This window comes from Vulpes lagopus, chromosome 4, assembly GCF_018345385.1.
Source record: "Vulpes lagopus strain Blue_001 chromosome 4, ASM1834538v1, whole genome shotgun sequence".
NCBI classification, from domain to species: domain Eukaryota; kingdom Metazoa; phylum Chordata; class Mammalia; order Carnivora; family Canidae; genus Vulpes; species Vulpes lagopus.
In genome coordinates this window covers 101,718,145-101,741,532 of record NC_054827.1, presented here as the reverse complement: position 1 = coordinate 101,741,532, position 23,388 = coordinate 101,718,145, and the positions used below count along the sequence as shown (strand labels likewise).

The 23,388-nt window shown below is 45.0% G+C and overlaps 1 protein-coding gene across 3 annotated transcripts in view; it reads right to left on the bottom strand.

Annotated features, from left to right (window-relative positions):
* Positions 1 to 1,308: 1,308 nt before the first annotated feature.
* TTC23 (tetratricopeptide repeat domain 23) overlaps positions 1,309 to 23,388 on the bottom strand; it is a 97,103-nt gene continuing 75,023 nt past the window's right edge. For 2 of the 3 annotated variants that reach the window (XM_041751695.1, XM_041751694.1), the window contains exons 8-11: positions 21,956 to 22,083; positions 16,865 to 17,014; positions 2,359 to 2,441; positions 1,309 to 1,646 (exon numbers count right to left, since the gene is read on the bottom strand). In XM_041751695.1, the coding sequence (XP_041607629.1) occupies positions 1,532 to 1,646; positions 2,359 to 2,441; positions 16,865 to 17,014; positions 21,956 to 22,083 (476 nt within the window). In that variant the 3' untranslated portion in view covers positions 1,309 to 1,531. Of the gene's footprint in view, positions 1,647 to 2,358; positions 2,442 to 16,864; positions 17,015 to 17,039; positions 20,180 to 21,955; positions 22,084 to 23,388 lie in introns of those variants that run through there. The other variant, XM_041751696.1, reaches the window with a different exon arrangement.

Sequence of the window (23,388 nt, the reverse complement as noted above, 5' to 3'; positions counted from 1 at the left end):
TTAAAAAAATAATAAAATGCTTACTCCACCATCCACATTGAAACCCATGTCTTCAATCAGATGGGACACTTGGTGAGTAGTGACCATGTCTCCTGCCTTCATCCCACCGGCCTATCTGGGATAAGTGGGAAGGAGTGGGAATGGCTTGTGTGGCCAGTTGTCACAACTTCCAAAGGGGACAAGGGACCCTGCCTCTATCTCCACCCTGTCACAGGCCTTTTTGGTTTATTAACACCCTTCATTCTTGAGGTGGGATCCTGCACAAATGGAACCAGAGTGGCTCTGGGTTTCCCATTGGGTACCGGAGTAGAAGGGGGCCTGTGTGCTGCATCCTGTCGTCATCGTAGCACCAGCTTGCAGCCTTGCTGGATCATGGTCCATGGGATGACGGTGGGAAGGAGAAGGAACAGCACCACGCACTGTGTGTACTCTACACCTCTTTCCAGTACTGGCTCTCACGGTTGACTGCATGAAGAAAGGTGCTCAAAACTTCCCACTCTGCTTTTTCATTCTCTAGCGGCAATGACCTCCCTGGAGACGGAAGACCACTGTGGACACAAGCGCTCGTCCTGCGCCACCCACCCCTCCCTCACATGCTGAGCCCAGCTGAGCTATACCAGCTCAAAAATGAAGCTCCAGAGGGCAGCCATGTTTCTCCTGCCTGGAGTAGAGGCCACAAGTCAGCAGCCCTCCCCTGCAGCCTCTCCAGGCTGGCCGCCTCGTCTCTTTTCACTGCCTCCCGTGCCCTCTAGCCCCTTTACCACCATTCCCTCCCTGCCTCGCTGTACTGGCCTCTTTCCCTCCGTTACCGACTAATTTCAGCCTTATGTGTAGTAGGTAGTGTCCATGTTGGGTGGCAAGCTCTGAGGAGATGGGGACAGCATGTCTTGTTTACTCTGTGTCCCCAGCTCTCACCACTTGCCTGGTGCACACTGGGTGCTCAGCCACTTTCAGTCAAGGCCTTTTGCATGAGTAAAGAAAAGCTTCCTCATGCTCCTCTCTGGGCTCCGAGGAACTCTGAGGCAGGCTCCTTGTAAAAACACATAACAACCCCAGTACTTCCAAGATTCCTCTTATTATCATTTTATCCTCAATCCCTATTATCTTCTTATAAAAGGGGCTTTTCCCTGTCAGAACTTTATTGTTTCTAATCTGACTCCAGGTCTACACAAGAGGCTCTGTATGTATAGATACTGTACGTGGTATTCACACACAGCAAGTTTCAAACTTCTGAAGAGAAGCCTTTTTTAGCCCCCGGTAGTACTGATGGGTAAAAATTTTTGTTGGCAAGAAAAATCACTTGGGCGGTAAAAAAGAAAAAAGGCTTTATAGAAGCACCAGATGGCCCGACGGGTATCCGAGGCCCCAGTGTGGCCCACAGGGAGTTCGCAGCTAGCTCTGTTGCCTGTTGGAGCAAACCCTTGGCAGTACTGAGTCCCGTCGCGCTGCGGGAGAGGTTCACACGGCACCCTAGCCGTCGGCTCCCAGGCCCGGCCGAAGCCTTCTCCGCGGCGGGGTGGGGTGGGGGGCCTCAGTCCGCTGCGCTGGGCCTGGCCTTCCCCGGCGCACCGTGCTGGGCCGCGCTGCTGCAGAAGGCCGCTTTGGCTCTGGGGGTCGGCCTGGGTTTCACCGCCACCTCCGGGGCCCTGCAAAGGAGAAGGGGGTGAGCGTGCTGCCCCGCGGACCTGCACACGGGTACCCTCCAGCTCTTGCCGCTGTGAGGGGAGGCCTAGCAGTGAGGGGAGAACCCTGGCACAGGAACAGAGAATGCCAATTCCTTGGGCGCACTCTCGCGGAGCCGCATCAGCCGAAGCTTCGCGGGCGCGGGCGGGCGGGCGGCTCTGCGGCAGCGCCCCCTGCTGGCTGTCCCCTCGCCGTCGGGCCTCCCGGGACCCTCCCTCGGCCGTCGGCGCAGGGCTCCGGGGGCCGCAGGCTCGGTGCGGGGTGGCGTCTCCACAGCAGAGTGAGCCTCTGGCTGAGAAGGACCTGGGGCGGCCTTCAAGGTGAAGTCAGAGGCTCTCAGGCACCCCGCCATCCTGCCGGGCACCCCGGGAGGAAGGGGAGCCACAGGCGGGCCGCGCTAAAGCAGTGCGCCCTGGCCTTCAGCAGGGGAGACGACCTGCCCTGCCGGTCGCGGGGGAGGACCGCAGGGGGGAAGCTAATCGCTTCTTAGCGTCGGGGCACGGGAGATATTTCACAGCTGGGCTTTCAAAGAAACCATTGGTCCTGCATAGTTCAGGAGTTACAGGGAAGTCACTTAGTAAAACTTTCCCCAGAAAGTTCCACACAGTCTCACAGAACCAGCTTCCTGTGAGATCTGAATGGCAAAGGAAATGGTGGGAGGGGAAGCCAACTCACTTGGCCAGGACGTCCATGGTCTGCTGGGTGGCCAGAGTCCTCCTGTCCTGTGGTCCGTATAAGAGAGTCTGAATCTGAAGACACTGCAGAACACCAGGTAGTGATCATGAGATTATCAAAATGTCACCGAGAGCATTTCATCAAGTATCATTCTCAATAAAGAATACTTCATTCACAGACCCATGCTTGACGGGACTGGTGCATTCTCAGGGTTTCTCACGACAGTCTGACCTTCAGTTTGGGCGCTCTGAGGGATCCAGGAAACAAATGTAAAGTTTTAACACCATTTGACACAACTCCCTATGACTAGCTGTATGCAAACTGTGTTTAAAGTAGTATTTTTAGAAAATAAAGGCAACAACATTGGTACTGACTGGAGATCTCTAGTTTCCATTTTTAAATGAATCTTATTTATAGCTCAGTAAAGTGTTTTAATGGTTTTGTTTTTTTCTTTTGTTAAAAATGCTTTATCTTATATGGGCTTTCTATATTCATCACTATACAGTAATTTCTTAGGAATTAATTGATTTAGGAGTTAAATATTCAGCTTATGTATATCCAGGGCTAGCTTTGCCTTGATTTCTCCCTTCTGCTTATGGAGCTGCCATTTGGTTGCTTGTACCAGGCTAGGGCAAACTCAAGGAAACGATAAACAAAGTTGTGCCCCCAAATGGCCAAACCCAAAAATGGTTTTCATCCAGAGACAGACAACAGACCAATAGAACATGGCAGAGAGTCGGACACTTGACAGATGGCAGGAGTGCCTTGAAAGGTCTAGGGGAAAGAGCTGAACTAGTCAATAAATGGAACTTTTAGATGAAAATATTGGAGGTTTATCTTTTTCATCTTGAGGGAGGGAAGTATTTCTTAGACAATATCCAGACAAATCAAAAGTAAAAGACTGATAAAATTTAACTGTATTAAAATTCAAAACATCTACGTACCAAAATTCATCTTAAGCAAAGTACAAAGAGGGAAAGTACAAAGTACAATGAGGGAAAATATTCGCACAATACTGAGAAAGGGTTAGTATTAACAATGTATAGAGAACGCCTATAAGATAATGAGAAAAACAACCCACCAATAGAAAATAATCAAATAATATAAACAAATTATTCAAGGAAGTTGAAAGTTAAGTGGCTAATAAACACACCTAAGCCCACTAGTAATCAGAAATGCAAACTAAAACTTCAACGAGGTTGTTCCTTCGCCTATTAAATTGCAAAAATAGTCTGATAATAATACCAAGCTTTGTCAAAGGTATTGAGCAAGAACTCTTACATACTGGGCAGTCCAGGTGGCTCAGTGGTTTAGCGCCGCCTTCTCAGCCCAGGGTGTGATCCTGGAGACCCGGGATCGAGTCCCACATCCGGCTCCCTGCATGGAGCCTGCTTCTCCCTCTGCCTGTGTCTCTGTCTCTCTCTCTCCCTCTGTGTCTCTCATGAATAAATAAATAAAATCTTTTAAAAAAGAAAAGAACTCTTACATATTGATAGTGGGTGTTGAAATTGGTACAACCACTTCTTAAAACAATTTGTCACTATTCAGTAATGGATAGGTAAATTGTGATAAATATGTACTGTATATGTACAATATCATACAGATTTTTGATGTGCGTATATGTAGCCACATAGACGAATCTCGTGATTCTAGAGAGGAAAAAAAAAAGCAAATTGCAGATGGCTGCATTTTATATTATTATATATTACATATTGTTATAATATATATTGTATATATAATTTACATGAAGCTTAAGAAGCATGTAAAAACAAAGCCATTGTAAGATAATTAAGACAGCTTGAGAATGATATCAAATTCAGGATAGTAGTCATCTGGAGGTAGGGTAGGAAATGCTTATATTGAATAATGAGCTCAAAAGTGTTACATTCTTCCTACTTTTCTGCATATCTGAAATACTTTATATTTTTAAAATATTGAATTGGTTTTTCTACATGGTAACAGCTTGAGTCAAAAAAAGTGTGAGGGTTTGGGGACTTTGTACTGAAGACTGTTTATTTGTTCTAATCTGCCAACATTTTTAGGTCTTTGAGAGAATTAAAATGCAGGCAGCCAAAATCCTTTGTCTAAGATATGGAAAATATCAAAACCTTCTGAATGTTTGGTTCAGTCTGAGGACTTGAGAATGTGGTTCTGGAATCTGAGAATGTGGCTGTCTTCTGGAGGAAAGAAGCATTATTAGATGGAGATGTGATACGGTTCTTTTTTAAAAGAACAGATCTTCACTCTGTTGAATTATATAACACCAGGAAGTAGTGCATTTGTTCTCTTATTCCATTTAGCTTATAATCCAATATCTCCAAAACCCCACCCCCTCCATCCAACAAGTCCCAGCCTTTCTGAATCTGCACTGGGGCCCTGGCCAGGCCTGGCCTGGGCAACGTGCTGCTCATTCCATGGGTTTGAGCCAGAGCTGCTTTAATCCACAGATAAACTGCTGTGAACTTGGGAAATGCAGGACCCTGAGAGAGTTCTCTATTGCTTTTGGGGACGGGTTTCTGATACCCACGACACTTAACATAAACTCTTTCAACCCTCCTCTCCTGCATGTCTCCCAGCTGATGGAAGCTTGGGGGTGTCTCCCCGCAGGGCACAGGGCCCGGGAGAGGAGTTGCTTAGGAAGGAACTGCAAGCAGGAAGCCAGCAGGCTTTCCCCTCACCCATGCCTGGCAGTGAGAGGCATCTGTCCAGGGCTAACAAGACTTCATTTTCTCCTGCATGGCCAGAAAGACCTTAACTCAGTATAAAAGATCAGGTCTAATTTTAAACGCACCTGACTCCTCTGTGTACATATTTATGAGCACCTCCGATGCAGCTCGTTTTGAGATGAGCTCATGCCAACATGCCTTTGTGCTAATTCATTCATTGTGACATTAGAATTTTACTGACATTTTAACATTTGAGATGTTTTGAGGTCTCAGGTTACCCTGCCTTAACAGATGGCCTCCTAAATCCAAAACTCAGGAGGAATTTCCATCCTACCCCTTTGGTTACTGAAGCTTCTCCCTGGCCCCTCATTCTCTCAGGAAAGATATACTGGCAGCTAAATATTCACGGATTCCTGGGAACACGGACATGGCGATTGACAGTGCCTCTACAAATTCTCACTAGTTTTACTACCTACCTTCATCTCAGACCCTGTGTGCTGATCCTTTTCCCTGGAGAAAATGTTTGTAGAGAGATGGAGGTAGGAGACAGGGCCATAATCAATACTCAAGCCCAAAAGAGGTGAGCCCTGCCCATCCCCATCCCTACTCCCTAGACCCTGGCAGTCAAGACTCTTCTCTTCCTGGCATTAATAGATTTTTTTTAAAGGGTACTTATCCTCATTGAGATTTGCCCCAAATTGTAGCTGAAGCGAGAAGAGTTGTAAGAGAAAGCCAAATAAGAGGGAAACGGGTCCTCAGCCCCTGCCTAACCTCCTTTATGATGCAGCGCCCAGGGATGCCATACGGGGCACATCAGGAAAGAATCATTTACCCGTTAGTTGGAATAGTCTTCAACAGCCACCTTTTGAAAAGAGTGAAATAACCCCTTACTGACCCTTACTAGAAAATGTTTACAGAGCCGCGTATGTATCAGAGAAACATAAATTGAGTTTTTCAATGTTCTGCTCCTCTTAGCTAAATTCGCTTAAGCACTTTTGCGTGAAATAGGTATTTCGATTTCTTTTGTTAAAAATACAGACACTGACAGAGGCAAAGTCGATAAGTGTTAATGGAACCTCCTGGGAGCCCAGCATTGTAAACCCTTCTCTGAACTAAGTAGAGAACTCCCAAGCCCTGGTTGTAGAACATTCTACGCTGTAAGTCAAAGCTGGTTTTGCGCTCTCCAGATTCTTCCAAGGCCTGTGCAGTCCTATTTGAAATCAGCCTCTACAGGGTGTTTCTCATTTTTCCTTAAGTGAACAAGACACCCCGAAGTTTCCAGAATCCAGATGAATTCTGGGGAGCCAAGGCATTGCTGTTATTCTCTTTGATTTTATCTGCAGGGCTTGGGAGAAGTCATTTGGGTTTCTATTATTCCTTAAATGCCAAATAAGCAGCTTTCCTCCAGCTGTAGAAAGACAGAAGGGGCACCTGCTCCTACACTAGCCTGCAAGCTGCCCCTGCAAGGGCTGTGTTTCTGTTGCTTGCCTTTTGTGCTGCTTGCCAGGGCCCTGGCTATCCCCTGGCACCCACATATGTGTGATAGTTGCTAGGTGAATGAATGATTAAACAAGTGGACAAGCAGGAAGTTCCTGGGTGGCTCAGTTAAGCATCTGCCTTTGGCTCAGGTCATCATCTTGGGGTCCTGGGATCGAGCCCCATGTTCGGCTCCCTGCTCAACAAGGAGTCTGCTCGCTGCTCTCCCTCTGCCCTTCCTGTTCGTGTGTCCCCCACCTCCTTTCTTGCACACATGCTCTTTCTCTCAAATGAATAAATAAAATCCTAAAAACAAACAAGTGGACAAGCTGTTCATATGAAGAAATAGGGCTTCATCCTGTGGGATCCATCACTGTGGATGGGAGCTTCACTGTGGGCGCAGCGTTACACACCTTCACCCTCCAAATCCAGGCAGGTTCAGTAGCTACAAGAGTGTTGTTCACTAGGTACTGCTTCTCTTAGTCATTTGTGGATGCCGAGTTAGTTAAGACACAACTTTAAACATCTGATGTGAAATTTTAAAAAATTCTCTTTGGGATCCCTGGGTGGCGCAGTGGTTTGGTGCCTGCCTTTGGCCCGGGGCCCGATCCTGGAGACCCGGGATCGACTCCCACATCGGGCTCCCTGCATGGAGCCTGCTTCTCCCTCTGCCTGTGTCTCTGCCTCTCTCTCTGTGTGACTATCATGAATAAATAAAATCTTAAAAAAACCAAACCTTTAAAAAAAAAAAAAATAAAATAAAATAAAAAATTCTCTTTGACGTGACTGAGCTTGGAGAGCTAGGTTTCTAAGGGGCCTGGGAGACAAAACGGTTGGGATTAGAGCCATCAGGTAGTGTCTTCCCAGCTCTGGGCTACCTCTGTGGCCCAGACCTCATGCCCTTCCCAGTGCGGTTGGAGGGGTGGCTCTGGGCTGGGGGATGGGGGGCCAGCTACAGCATGGAGGTTAGCTGACTCAGTATACTCTGGCTTTAGAAAGCCACAATAGCTAAATGCCCAAACTCACAAAGGAGCGAAGCTTCTGGTTTGGGCAGGAATCTCTGACAATCTGCTGTCCCAACTCAAGGCCATTTATTTTCATGGCAAGTGCCTCTCTGCAGGACGGGATTGGGGTGCCTTAGCCCTCCCTTCCTCCATCAACTTCCAGCCTGGTAAGGGTCTGTGCCAAGCTTGTCCTGCTATTACATGTATTTTGTCCTTATGTGAGGTGAAAAACAAAACCAGAGAAAGGTAAATTAAAAAAAAAAATACTCTAATTCTCAAGATCTGAAATCACTGCTCTTCTTTACACATTATCTGCTGCAATGGTACGCCCATGGCAGAGAAATCACCCAGAAATTCATGAGCTGTGTCTCTGTTTTCATGTCAATTCGCAGAACTGGTATGAAGAAGAGAAGAGGTCAGAAACCAAAATACATGGAAGTGTGAAATGTTTTCAATGTTTAGAAAAACACAAATATATTTTCATTTACTAATCTTTACCAGGCAGGCAGAAGTGATTTACTTAAATGATGACCCTGGGAGGACTGAAAGGACAAACCGAAACACAATTCATCAGGGGGCATTTTCCTGCAGAAACAGGGACACATTTTCCACACAGAAACAGGGAAGCTCGGCTTTCTGGAGCCCTACCCAGGAACCAACCCTTGTCCTCACCAGGCCCCCATCTTCCTCCATCTGCCCTTGCTCCTGCGGCAGATGTGTGCAGAGCCCCTGCAAGATGCCACCCTGTGTCCACCTCAGTGACACAGCAGGGAGGGAGGGGCAGGCTGAAGGCCTTTGTGGGGTGACATGTGAGTTGAGGCCTGCAGGATGGGGAGCTGGCCAGCCATGTGAAGAGCACCAGGTCGGGGGAAGGTGAAGGTGGTGGTGGTGATGGGGGAAGTCCCAGGTAGGAGGACTGGAGAGTGTTTGAAGGAACATACTCTGATTCTCCTTCTCTCTCTGTCTCTCTCTTTTTTTCCCTCTCTCCCTCCCTTCCTCTCACACGCACGCTCACTTGCACACATGCACCCTTGCGGCTCCCTTACCTGGAGACCCACTAATTCCAAGACCCACCTGCTGCACGGCTGGGTGGGAAGCCTCCCAGACAGGAGGACAGATAAGGTGGGACCAGAGGCACCAGGAGAGGGACATGGGAGATGAGGAAGAAAGGGAGGCCCAGGGACTGCCACTCACACAGCTGCTGAGAGCGGCCCCGTCTGCAAAGCTCTCCCCGAGTGCCTGCTGACTGCCAGCCTTGGAAGTGTGCATGCCATCCTTGTCTCCCTCACTCCTCACCTCTGAGCTGCCATGTGCTGTGGCTTCTACATCCTTATCGACATCCCTCGACTCCCCCACGACTTTGCTCCATCCCCTGGCCACTGTCTTGGAGCAAGCTACCATCATCTTTCTCCAGGACAACTGCAACACAAATATTTAGAGGACATGGGCATCAGCAGGACTTGCTATTGTGGGGAATCCTGCTGCGCCCTCACATTATCAGTCCAGGCAGCCAGTTTTTTGCATAAAAGCCGGACTTGCCCATTTTGGAGCCAGACAGAGCAAGAGATCCAGACCCTCTTCAAGCTAAGCCCTCTGATCTGCCTTCTCGAGGCCCATTCCCTTCCTGACGTGGAGCTTGGCCATATTGCCTGCATCCTTCCTGAGCTGGGGCACTCACACCAGCCATTCCTGGCCACCACTGTGAACACTCGCAGAAGGTCACACTGAATTCAGGCAGGATATTTTGCCTTTCCCTCCATCGCTGGCCATCTGCCTGTAAACTCCTGGGTGTCCTGCATCTGGTGAGGCTCTGACAAATCACCTGCGTCAGGCCGGGACAGTCTGTCTGGACCCACAGTTCTGCGCTCTCCAGACTCTGACCCCAGTTTAGGAACTTTGAAGGCTCTGAGAACATAATGAGCCAATAGTAAGTGTTCTGACAGCTGAAGAGCTTCTGATGTTCCAGCGAACATCCCCCCCCCGCCCCTTGCGTGGGGGCAGCCTGTGTACACCACTCATCTGTGTTTTCTAAGGGACAGCAAAGGTGGAGGGTGCTGCATGTGGGCTGCCCTCATTGGGCCTTTTCCCGGCAGCTGGTGATATCATTCCCATCTGGCCTGTAGCAGGCAAGAGAGGCTCATGTTTTCCCCACGGAAGGTCAAAAAATGGACCTATAACCAACTGATGGTTATAGGTCCCACTGTTAGACTCTATCAACCGATCTACAAACAGGAAGGAGTGCCTGGAACATCTTTAGGGGTGCTTTTCAATCCAAGAACAGGATTTTTTTGATGTGAAATTCATGTTGTCATGATTTTACTCTCTTTCAAAAAGGATTTGAGGGAATCTGCTGCAGCCCCACGGTGGGTTAGTCAATGACCATTAGGAAAATCAGAATCAAGACCAAATAAGACCACACTTGAAAACAGTGTGGGCTAATATGCGGCTCTGTGGAGACTCCAAACTTGCTCTGGATTTCCTGGTATCCAGGACAACCGGGAAAACACTACCCAGGCTAAAGGGAAAGTAAAACTAAGTGGTCTCGTAATGGAATGGCAGTGTGTGAATTATGAATAAAATAGAGCTGTCCAGGGATGGCTTTCTCATCTACAGTCTATGAACAACAACCATCTGCCTCCACCTCTCTTCAACCGATTCGTTATCTCATCGTTATGAATTTCTTGGAGAGAGGTCACATAAAATTATGTTATTCTTTTATGGAAATGTTTAATGTTCGCATATGTTCACAGCTGTGAAGCAGTCAGGCAGTGGATTGACCCCTAATGATGATGGTTATTTATGAGGGAGGCCAGATGAAGGGGCCCCCACCCCAACTTCATCTTGTCACTGGGCCCAGGATGAGTCCTGAGAGGCTACTGACCTGGGAAACAGTCTTTAGGAAGGCTTTTTCTGCAGCCTTTCACCTGGATGAAAATGTTGGCAGTGATGCCAACAAGGCATCAAACCTAGAATCAAACCAGGTCTCTATGTTGCAAAAGCATGTGGAACTTTTGCTGTGGAAATTTCCATCTGAAGCCAACAGATTTCTCCAATTGCCTCCTGCAGGCAGATGCCTTTGAAAAACAGATCAATAATACGGTTTTCCTTTCAGTAATTTAATCCCACGGTCTGCTTTGTTTCTCATGCTTTCCTGTTTTTCATGCCCACAGGACTATGCCCGGGCCACTCAGCACAGGAGGGCATGTCTGGAAAAGCTAGTATTCACTGGGTTTCTGTTCCAGAATTAAAAACTTGGGGGATTCAGCTGTTGTGAAAAAAAAATCAGAGAAACACTAAGCCAGCAGCTTTAGAAAGCTGTTGCTGGTTCCACAGAGTCCAGTGCTAAGTATGGCAATGGAGAAAGTCTGGCTCAGCAGCAGATATGCAAGGGCATGTTTCAGTGTCTTGTGTGTGTGCCCTAGCATTCACGGTGTAGCCAGCCCTGTCCTCAGATGAGCACAGAGGAGTGGCAGCGAGGACTGTGTGGACCATAGTGCACACAACCAACAGACATAGAAGTTTCAGCCTTTTCTTCCCACATTCTGGCAAATAACCAGATAGCTTTAAAATGTCAAAGCCATTGTGTTCAGGACTGATGGTTAATGAGGCCAAACTGAAGGGAAAAAATTGCACTAACTTCCACTGCAGACTTTGGGAGTGATGAAACCTGACAGTTTCTTGAAGCTGAGCTGATTTTAAGCCCCGTGGATGGGCATGGGGCCTAGAGCAGTAATCTCAACCTTCCCCCAAAAGCTAAAATGCAGATCCTTGGGCTCCTGGACTCCTGCCCCGGATGCAGATTCAGAAGGTCACCCTGATGCAGGGCTTTAAGATCCTATACTTGGTGAACAGTTGGTAATAAGGAAAGCATGTGGGCTTAAGAGGAACCTGCCCATAGACAACTTACTTGTTTCCAGGTGCTTCAGGCCCCTTGCCTGTAAGGCAGGACTACTTGGGGCACCTAGGTGGCTCAGGTCATGATCCTGGGGGTCCAAGGATCGAGTCCTGCATCAGCCTCCCTGCAGGAAGCCTGCTTCTGCCTCTGCCTCTCTCTGTGTCTCTCATGAATAAATAAATAAAATCTTTAAAAACAAACAAACAAACAAACAAAGAAACAAACACAGAGCTACTAACATCTGACTTGCAGGGCTGCAAGAATTGGGAATGATGTATGGGCTGCCCTGGGCAGCAGCCAACCTAGCCCCAAGCCTATGGGTCGATAGTGGTACCTGCCCAGCTCCATTGGGGATGGTGGGACTTTGTGAAGGTTTGAGTGGCCCCTGCCCATGTTTCTTGGGCATTTGCTCACATTTGCCAGCTTGCCCCATACCTGGGGTCCCTCCCCCACCTGGAGTTGAGTGGCCAGGCTGAACCCTCGGAAGAGGAATCACAGTGGAGACTCCTTCCCAAGGGCAGGCAGTGCCTCGGCTGGGAAAGCTCTGCCCTCTCCTCCTCCTGGCGCACCCTGGCACTCTGGACTCCACTGGATCTGCTGCTTTCCAAGACAGCCTCGCTTCCTCCCCTCATTCCGTCCCCAGGACAATGTCAGGGGAAGAAAGTCTGGGTGTTGCTGTTACCTCCATTTCACAGATGAAAAACCTGCAGCCTCTTGTCTCAATTCCTGGCCCATTCCAAGCCATTCTCAATGCTGTCCTCACTAGGATTTTTTTTTTTTTAATCTGAAGTATAAATATAGATCCGTGGTCTATATTATCTGCTTAAAATTCCCTTCTTGGCTTCCAGCTGCTTAGAGCAATGTTCAGGAAACCTCTTCTGCAAAGCACCACAAGTTAAATATTGTGGGCTTTGTAGGCTGAGAGACAAAATTGAGGCTTACGGTGTAGGCACATATGTAACGAGAGAGAGCAAATGTCCTCAAGTTTGTTTTATCAGTGAAATTATGAGTAGGTTGTTTTTGTAATCTAATTTTACTAAGGAGAAGAATGGGTTTCTTTTTTGGTGCAGGTGAGATTTCACTTAGTGGGGGTTCAATTAGTGCTTCTTCTACTCCAGTCAATTTATGATCACCTATAAAATGATGACAGGTTTTAGGACTATCTGCAAAAAACATTTTTAACTCGGCTTATGTCCTTAACTATAATGAAATAAACACAGGCAGTGAAGTGGCCATTGTTTGGGACCCCTGCTTAAGGGATCAAGTCTCAGCCCCTTAACCTACAACCATGGCTGCAGGGAGCTGCCCCCATGTCTTTCCCAGATGATTCCTGAAAGATGGTCAGCACCATCTAGTTTGTGCTTCTTTTACAGGCTTCACTCTCTTGCCCCTGAGCCTCTTCTTCCACTCCATTTCCAACCTGAGAATTCCTGTCTCTGTTAGGCTACACTCTTTTTTCAGGACTACTTCTCCGTGGACACCTACCCTAAGCCCCTTCCCTCCCCTAGATCCCAGGGTGGACCTGGAGAACTTAGCACATGCTATTGTAGTTGGGGGTTTACAATCTGTAACTCCTTCACTCTCCTTGGGATGCTCTCAAAGGGGGAAGCTACTCCACGCCCACTGTACGCATTGCACGTGCTTCAAAAATAGGGAGGGGCTCCGCGGACCCTGTCTCAGGTCTTCTGACTATGAGGCTGTGTTTCCTGCACTATCTCCACCCTGGACCACCCAGCTGCCTTGAGGGCACCATGTTCTTACAGCTTACCCCGCCCCTGGCCTCAGCTGACTGATCCAGAGTGAGCACTGGGTTCAAGCCAAGCTTATAGACCTTTCCCTGAGAACTTTCAAGCTGGGACTGAGAAATGGCACAGGGATAGGAAGTAAAACTCTGGACGGCTGGCAGCCATGATCTCCATCTTGAGGGGAGACACAACCATGACAGAGGAGGAAGAGGATGTGCATAGAGAAGCAGGCAGGAGTTCTGGACAGAAAGAGCCTTGCAACATTCTCCTAAAGCTCAGCTACATCCTGTTCTGCTAATCATCTGCCTATTGGCCCTTCCTTGGAAACCACAAAACAGACACCCATTTATACCTGAGCTAGTTTGTTTTCTGTCAGTGATAATCCAAAGACTCCTTCTTATCCTGATCTTGGCATTCTCCCCACTATGCCACTGGTTTCCAAATGTTTTTAAGCATAGGAAGCCCTGGTTCAAATAAAATCTTACTGAGGAGCCCAAGATGTGAACTATGTGAAATGTAGAACAGATGGTGTGGTCTGTACTGCTTGGTGCCAAAGTTCCACTCTGACAACTGACTTTGCAATCAATGCTGAGACACCTATCCTTTTAGCCTCATTTTTTTCTCTTTGTAAACAAAACAAAACAAAACAAAACAAAACAAAAGAAGCAAAACAAAACAGAATTAGAGGTATCCAACTCTTCAGGTTGCTATAGGGCTTAAATAAGTTAATATATGTAAATTGTTCAACCCAGAGATATAACAATTGGTGAGTAATTATTAGCTCAGAAGTAAGGGATGGAGGAACCCAGGGCAACTTCACTGCCCTCCTCATTCTTCCCTCAATAATGTCTTTGGTACACGTATAATGTTCAAATTATCTGAAATGATTTGTTTAAATAAATTATCTGAAATGATTAGTTTAACATATTTTCCTGGTTAGACTGGAAAGTCTCATAAAAGCAAGATGCATATTTAACTTGATCACTGCTTTTCCCAGGTCTGCTGAGCACAGTAGTAGCACAGAGAAGGTGCCGATAACTACTGTTGACTAAGTGATAATAGTTATATGTATCATCTTGTTAAAAAATAGGCACCACTCATGTTCCTAGATCTGATGCCTTCTGCAAAAGTCCTAAGAAGAGAAGGCTCAATGCATAGGGCAGCCTACTCAGAACAAAAGTTAATTCTTTTGGTTTGGTCAGTTATGTTACTTAGAGGTTCCCAGGTTTTCCCCTTTTTCAAAATTAATTCATGTAATGAAAACACAACATGACAAAACTTATGAGATGCATTTAAAGCAATAAGAAAAGAAAAAGTTACAGCCTAAAAACACTATCTCAGGAAAAATGACAACAAATGAATTTAATTCCCAATTCAAAAAGATAGAGAAAACTCCAACAAAGTCAAACAAAGTAAGTCACAAAAAAAGAAGTAATAAAGATAAGATCAGAAATTAGTGACAAAGAACACGAAGGTGATTCACCTATGGAGTTTGAAAAACTGACAAAAAAGACAAACCACTAACTCAGTCATTGAAAAGTGAGGAAATTCAAATATAAAATGAAGAAATTAAATGGGAAGGTAACTATTAAAAAAGTAGAAATTTTAAAAATTCATGAGATTACTTTGTAAGTCAATTAAAATGCAAATAAATCTTAAAAAATGATAGTGAAATAGATAAATACAGGTTAATAAAATGACCTCATTGGGGATAGAAAGCTTCAACAGAGCAATTTTTTTTACAGAGGAATAGAGAAGATTGTCAAGAAATTCCCTGCCATCCAAAAACAGCAAGCCTAAAGAGTTTCATTGGAGGTACAAAACTTCAAAGACTAGATACTAGTTTTAGTGCGTGTAAATTCCTTCAAGCATAGGAAATAAAGGTAAACTTCCAAATTATTTTTATGAAGCAAATATAACATTGTACTTAAACAAATATCACTTACCAATACTGGTGCAAAAAGTCCTAAAATAAATGTTAGCAAACAGAATCAACATGTTGAAAAAATAGTTCAATAGGACCAAAGGGGATTTACTCTAGGAATGCAAGGTTGGTTCAATGTTACAATATAATACACCTTTGATAAAATCCAGCATTTATTTCTATTTAAAAAAAAAACACTCATGAAAATAGAAACCGATGAATACTTCTTTATCAGGATATAATATATAAAACTTAGTCCAAAGTCAGAATCTACTATATGAAGAATCACTAGAGGCATTTCCACTAAGATCAGAACAAGACAAGGATGCCTATTATCTCCACTATTACTTGTTTTGTACTAGAGGTACAAACCAATGCAATTAGACAAGAGAAATCAATTAGAAGCACAAGAACTGAAGCATAAAACAGAAAGTAAAACTAACTGCAGATGATGTAACAGTACACCTGAAAAACCTGAAAGAACCAATGCTCAAATTAACTCAAACAAGAAAAGAGATAAGCAAGCTAGCAGAATATAAAATAACAGAGATAAACCAATAGTTTGCATACACATATACACAAGCAGTTAAAAGATATAATACCAGATAAAACTCCGTTTATAATAGCATTAAAGAAGAGGAAATGCTTAGAAATCAGCCTAATAAGAAATGTGCAGAACTTATATAAGGAACACTTTAAAATGTGCCTGAATGATACGCAAGTAGACATGAACAAATATAAAGACTACCCCTTGTTCTTGGGTAGAATAACTCCATATCATAAAGATGTCAGTCCTCTTGAAGTTGTTATAAATAACACAATGCTCCAAAAAAATTCTACCAAACTTCTTATAGAGCTAGACAAGTTGATTATTAAAATTCACATAGAAAAATAAATATGCAGGGATGCCTGGGTGGCTCAGTGGTTTAGCGTCTGCCTTTGGCCCAGAGCCTGATCCTGGAGTCCTGGGATCCAGTCCCACATCAGGCTCCCTGCATGGAGCCTGCTTCTCCCTCTGCCCGCATCTCTGCCTCTCTCTCTCTGTGTCTCTCATGAAAAAATAAATAAAATCTTTTTAAAAAAAGGAAAAATAAAGAAAAATAAATATACAAAAATGTCTAGAAAGCCTGATACTCTAGGGAGATAAAAAACCATGCACCGTGCAGGGAGTTGAGTCCTACCAGCTATTAACCCATACTATGAAATCTCTATAATTGAGATAATGAGGCACTGGAATTTGAGTAAACAGAAAGACAAATAGAAGAGAATAGAAAGCTAGGAATATACTCAAGTATATATATAGAAGGGTAGTACATGATGAAGGTGTTCTCTCAAGTCATTGGAGCACAGATGGGCTCTTTAATAAAATAATGCTAGGCGACTGGGTAGCCATTTGAAAAAAAGATAACATTGGATCCTTACCTCACACCTTCCATACAGACAAACTTCAAATTTAAAAAGAAACAAACATATAAATACTAAAGAACACACACAAGAATTCCTCCATAAACTGTGTGTACAAAAGGGGTACATAAGAGATTGATAAAATGCAGTAGGCAAAATTTTAAAAATATTTGCGTGGTAAAAAAAATTGATAATTCATCTAACAACATAGGTGTATAAGTGGATTACTGTACTGTTTATCCCAAAGAGTGTTGGCTTAGATTGACTGTGAAAGTGGTGTCATCTTACCACATAAGCCTCTGATAAAGTTTCATTTAAAAACAGCATGGTGGAGGGAGAGAAAGTGACCCAGGAGAGAATTTTCTCCATATTAGTATTGGCTCCAGCTTTACCTTCTTCAGTTTCTTGTGGGCCCCACTGTGGTTCCCCTGAGCCAGGTCGGTCCCACCCAACATCCGGTACGTCTCTGCCACCTTGGGACTGAGGTCACCAAATACTGCCACTTTGGCTTCCAGGGACTCTCTCAGGATCGAGGTTGCTTTCTGTGAAAGGAACAAAAGCTAAAGTTTGGTAAGAAAGTTCAAAGGCTGATAAGGATCAATGCCTCTTAATAAAATGGTGTAACTGGAGGCTGCTGAGTGGCTCAGTTGGTTAAGCAACTAACTTTTGGATTCAGCTCATTAGCTGGATTCAGCTTATGAGCCCTGAGTCAGGCTCCACACTCAATGGGAGTCTGCTTGGATGTTCTCTCCCTCTGCCCCTTCCCTTACTCATATACTCTCTCTTTCTCAAATAAATCTTTAAAAAAAGAAAAAGAAAATGATGTAACTGATGTGTATTTTCCCTTTTCAGGGGTAGCATCTCATGAGCTAGGCCCACTTTCCTCTTTAAACAGGACACAGGAAACAGCATGGATGGGGACAGAGAGGTGTTAACTCTGGAGAGAGAATGCATGAACGACACTTGGAGAACAAAGCCACTTCAGATTTTACAGGAATTCACTTCAGCTGAGTATTAGGAGCAGATGCTAACATCTATTGTGTCCTCTATGTGCCAAGAACTGTGCTGGACAGTTTACCTGTGTGAGGGCATTTAATTCTGTCTCCTCTAGATAAGTACGATTTTAATCCTCACTGAACAGAGGAGGAAACTGAGGCACAGAGTGGTCGAGAAACTTACTCAGGATCAGACAGCTCTGCAGGGGCAGACCTAGGATCTGAATCTGGCCAGTAATTTTAATTCTTTTCAGTGATGTTCTTACATAAGCAAAAGTCAGAGTTTCCTGGCAATTTAGGTCCTTACAAAACATCCAGAACATATTCCAGGGTTTTCTATTTCTCATAAGAAATAGTTTAGGAAACCAAAAGCAAACATTCTAACATGGAGAAAAATTAAATACGTTTGATATTTTGTTTGGTTTATCAGATTTACTTACACCAACGCGGAATAAAAAACATGAGTTGGTCAGAAACCAGTATGTTCTGACATTAAGCTCTTTAGTCAGACACCAAGATGTACAAAGGGAAAGCCCTGCCTGTCCATCCCTAACATTTCTCCTGAATTTCTCCCATGCTCTTGTATAGGAAAGCCTGACTATGGCTACAGAATACAAATGCTGACTTTGAGAGCCAAATAAGCCTGGAACCAGTTAAAGGGCTTTCCCCACCGAATAGCCCTGAAGACATCCTGATAAGCGCTCCAGAGACAGAAGGAGCTGGCAAAGCTTTACACGTTTTATTGGCAATAATATGAGTTAAGTGCCAGGGATGGGGTGAGGGGTGTGGAGCAGCGAAGGCATTGATGATGCAGAAACAATTTCTTGGTAGAAAGATGAAATCACATAGGAGCAGAGAAACTGTAAACTGTGAAGTGTGTGACCTACCTCGGTGCATGGGGAACTTGCCTGATGCTAAAGCCTATCATGTCCTTTGTATTGCGATCCATTCCCAGCATCTCTGAGCAAGGATTTGGGATGGCGCAGGTGCTAGACTTGGCAACTTGTCCATGCAAATTGATTGTCAGGTTTTGAGGAGCCAATGATAGAAAGAAGAGCCAGATTCTTTTTCTAAATGAAGCTTTCAATGCCATTTATAGCCTGATTGGGAAAACTAGAGGGAGACGTGCATGAACTTGAATGGCAGGTGGAGAGGGCCATGGAAGAGAGATGGCACATGGGTGGACTGACTGTGTCAGTCTGTTAAAGTTAGAACAGCTTTATGGAGAGGGATGAAGGAAAAATAGGACCTGGGTGGGCTAAAGAGAAGGCATGGGAAACTGGGAGCCCAGGTGTGAGGTAGGAGAAGGACAGGGTCAGCCCTGAGGGCTCATCTGACTCTAACCCAGAGAGTAGGAAGGGAAACAAGGCATGAGTCACAGGATGGGCTGGTGGTGGTGGAGAGCTTTCATGCCAGGCTCAGGAGTTTTGATTTTCTTATGGGGAGTAAGAAGCTGGAGAAAGTTCTTGAGCAGGAAAGTAGCTAAACTAGAAGATAAACTCACACAAATGGCAGAGTGACATTTTACTTTAAAAGGCATTTTCCTTCCCAAAGATCACCTTCCTGTTAGCACAGGATTCTGCTCGTGTATGGGTTGTGACCACATCCGGGGTAGTCTGAGCATGGGGCCATGCTCATGCCTGGGACTGTCATTGGGCCCAGCCTTGTTGGTCAACTCTGGCTAGAATCCAGAAAGAGGGCTGCGACCAGGGTGAGCACCGTGCAAAGCTACCACATTTGGTTGGATGGGTTGTGTCATGCACAAGGGCAGGAAAATGAGGACAGCTGAAATCCAGCCTGTGTGCCGCTCTCCAAGCAATGTGCCCTGGCACAAGTTGTATCGACCTGAAGAAGACACAGCTTTTTCTATTCTTACCAGGGCACCAGAAGGGCTGGCAGGGGATTGAACAAAAAGAGCCAGTTTGTTAAAATCTCCAAGAGAGGTTGAGGGGAACGAGGTACATCTTTAGTTCAGTACCACTTATTTGGGTGACTAGGGCAAGGGCAGTGAAGTGTGGCATCAGTGACAGACACCAGGGCAGGATGCCAGACAAGAACGGGGGAGAGGGCAGATGCCCTGTGGTAGCCAGAGCAGTCAGGTGGCCCACAGCCAAGCACCCACCCACCCATCTGCTTATCTCGCTAACCATCATGAGCATGAGGATCCCTGCTCTCACAGAATTCAGTCTAATCATGGGAAAGATAGTACATATCCACACAAAACTTACTATTCTCATTATATTGTTTATTATTCCTATACCATGCTTACCATATTTTTTAATTTATTTATTTGAGAAAGAGCAAGAGCTTGAGTGGGAGAAACAGAGGGAGAGGGAGAGCATCCCAAGCAGAGCCCAACAAGGGGCTTGATCTCACAACCCCAAGATCATCACTTGACCTGAAACCAAGAGGCGGATGCTCAACCAACTGTGCCACCCAGGCACCCCTTATCACATTATTATGTCAAAAGGATTCTATGATGAACAACAATGGGAAAAATCTAATGAAGAGTGGGGAAAGGAATCAGGCAAACTGATGAGTCCTCAAAGACGGATCTGCAGGGGATCCCTGGGTGGCGCAGCGGTTTGGCGCCTGCCTTTGGCCCAGGGCGCGATCCTGGAGACCCGGGATCGAATCCCACGTCGGGCTCCCGGTGCATGGAGCCTGCTTCTTCCTCCGCCTGTGTCTCTGCCTCTCTCTCTCTCTCTGTGACTATCATAAATAAATAAAAAAAAAAAAAAAAAAAAAAAAAAAGACGGATCTGCATTAGCTAAATCAGTGAGGATTAGAAAGGCCAATGTGGCCAGAACAGATTAGGGGAGGGGGGAAAATAAGACTGGAAATGTCAGCAGAATCCAGATCATGTGGCAGGTATTGTGAGACATACAGGATTCTGATTTATTTTAAGGGCATTGAGAAGCCACTGGAGTATTTTGCAAACAGGGGTTCATGGATCAGATCTGCATTTTGAAAAGATCACCATCACTTCCTTATTCATAATGGATGAGAAAAAGGCAAGAGTGAAAAAAGCAGCTGGAGGACCAGAGTCTGAGTGGTCCAAACAGGAGGTGATGATTGGCAGAGGTGGATCTGGCAACCAGGACATTTTAGAGGTTAAAATGACTGATGAGCTGGAAGGGGGAAGGCATGATATGGGCACACTCCCCCTCTTCCCCTCCAGGCTTCCGACCTGAGTACTCTCCAGAGAACTTCTATAGATATTCTAGAATGTGAGGTCCTTGGAAGGCCCCTTTCTACTTAGTTGAGTGATCCAGAAAATCATATAAGCTCCATTTGTTATGGTTACTGTCGTCCTACTTTGGCCTGAGGAACACGGATGCATCTAGATTAAAAACCTATTTTCCAAGGGGTAGTGGAAGGGGAGGCGGTGGGGGCATGAGGTGACTGGGTGACGGGCACTGAGGGGGGCACTTGACGGGATGAGCACTGGGTGTTATACTACTATATGTTAGCAAATCGAACTCCAATAAAAGAATATACAAAAACCCCCCCAAACAAACCCACATTCCGTAAGCTCATATCAATTGAGAGAACGGTGCGGGGGGTTAAGGGCTAGAACAGAGCTGTGGGGGGAGGTCTACAGAACAGCAGAAGAAATAAAGGTTTTTTATCTCAAGGATTTGCCTTGATAGGTTAAAGTTGAAAACAGATATACCTATATAAATCAAGCCACAGCAAGTGGCTTTCTGGTAGCTGGTTTTGCATGGAATAAGTTTCCAAGGGTTTAATTAAGTGAATATAAACTCTGGGTCGTCTTCCATTTTGACATAAAGCATATAAAGCATACAAGCCATAAAAAAGCATGCTCGTGGTTCAATGGACCACGAGCTGTAACTTCTGTGCTGCATAGTTCTCATTAGATATGTAAATTCCATCTATAATCCAAAATAAGGAGGGAGGAATCAGGCATATTATCTACCACCCCCTATCCCAGACATAACTGCAGGCTTTGATAATCAGGGTCTGTCCATTGGGTTTTCAAGGTTTCTAGTCCTTTAAGATCCTTTGTGGGGGGGGGGGGGGAATGAGGTGCATGGCATTCTATTCTCATGAATAGTTTTCATTTCCCCAGACTGAGTATCTGGGAGCTGCTGAGAGAGGCCACCTGGCTTTATTTATCCCTGTCCCAATGGGAGCTTAGCACATGCCTTGGACATGTAGGCTTAATGGCTGCTTGCAGAGTAGAAAGAGTAGCCCTTTGTTTTTGTTGTTGTTGTTGTTGTTGTTTTGTTTTTTTAAAGAATTATTTATTTATTTATTCAGAGAGAGAGAGGCAGAGACACAGGCAGATAGAGAAGCAGGCTCCATGCAGGGAGTCCGATGTGGGACTCAATCCCGGGTCTCCAGGATCACGCCCAGGGCTGCAGGCGGCGCTAAACCGCTGAGCCACTGGGGCTGCCCAAGAATAGCCCTTTGTATAACAACTCATGTAAATTAACTAGTCAACTCTGATCCAAACTCACTTACCTCTTTTTGTCCTATGACTTGTAGAAAATGGCAATAATCATCTTGAATTGAAAGAAATTTGGCTTTTCCCATTCCTTCAGCATCCTTAAGATTCGCCATGCTCTCTTGAAAATACTGCTCGGCCACATCTGAAGAAAAGTACCATAACAACATTTGAAGATTGCTTGTAGATTTGAAATGGAAACCGGATCAATATGCTTTTAGTGGTGGTGAACTATTTGAAAATAATAAGTATTTAGACAAGAGGACCTAGTTAATCTACCTGTTTCTCAGCAAAGATTTAGGTCTCAGAAGGATACAGCAATTTACTTCCCTTGGTTTTCATACATTTTAGCTCTCCAGCAATATGGTAAGCAAAGCTAATGCAAACGGGGAAAATAGTCCCCAGACCTGAACACACTGGTATAGTTTTCCGGTTGATTAACCATTAATTCTTCCTTTAACTCTGGTTGCTGCTCACTGAGGGGAGGGCTCCAAGGGTCCACTTACTTTAATGGACTCTGTTATCTTAGAACCTAGTTTTACAACATTAAAATTTGGGAAAATATGGTTGATATGCCATTGAAGGAAGAAACTCAATCATTCCAAACATATAAACATACTGATTATAATACAATGAACGTATTTTTAAATATATGCCAATCTTGAAAACAAGAAAAGGAAAACCTCAGGTATAGAAAATGAAGCAACTGGAAGCCAGAGCAGTGAGTGGAGGCTGAAGCAGAATGGTCCATGAGGGTATGAGAAAAAAAAGCTATATTCTATAAGAGTAAGGACTGGAAATGAGGCCTGAGGACTCTGTGTGGTAGGAAGATGGAACAGAGCTCCCTACAAAAAGGCAGCACAGTAGGCAGAATTCTAGGATGACACCATATGCCCCTCATCTTTGTCTAATTCCTCCCCTGTGATGGTGAGTGAAACATGTTAATATGATGAAATATTACTCCTGTGATGAGGTTATGTGAGAAAAATAGCATCTGAAGCTGGTACACCACACAGGGGGCAGGTACATGTGTGAGGTCTCTATCTGCATCACCTACTTGGTTTGGAAATTCTGAACCAAGAAATTAACTAGGAATGAGTCTGAAACTGGAGAAATCATAGGGTACCAGCATAGAGGCTAGCAAATTTATTCTGTGAAGGATCAGATGTATATATTTTAGGCTTTGGGGGCCACCTGGGCTCTGTCTCAGGTATTCAACTCTGCTGTTGAGGCACAAAAGCTTCCATAAATGTATGGTAACACATAAATGAATGGTCATGGCAGTGTGCCAAGAAAACTTTATTTACTAATACAAGTGGCAAGTGGGGCCAGCCACCCCTGCTCTAGCAGAGGAAAATGCGGTATCTTTCTATCTTGGGAGCAAACATGGGATTCCTCCTGAAGCACCTGCTGTGGACCACCTTACTGCGACACATGACAAGCATACAAC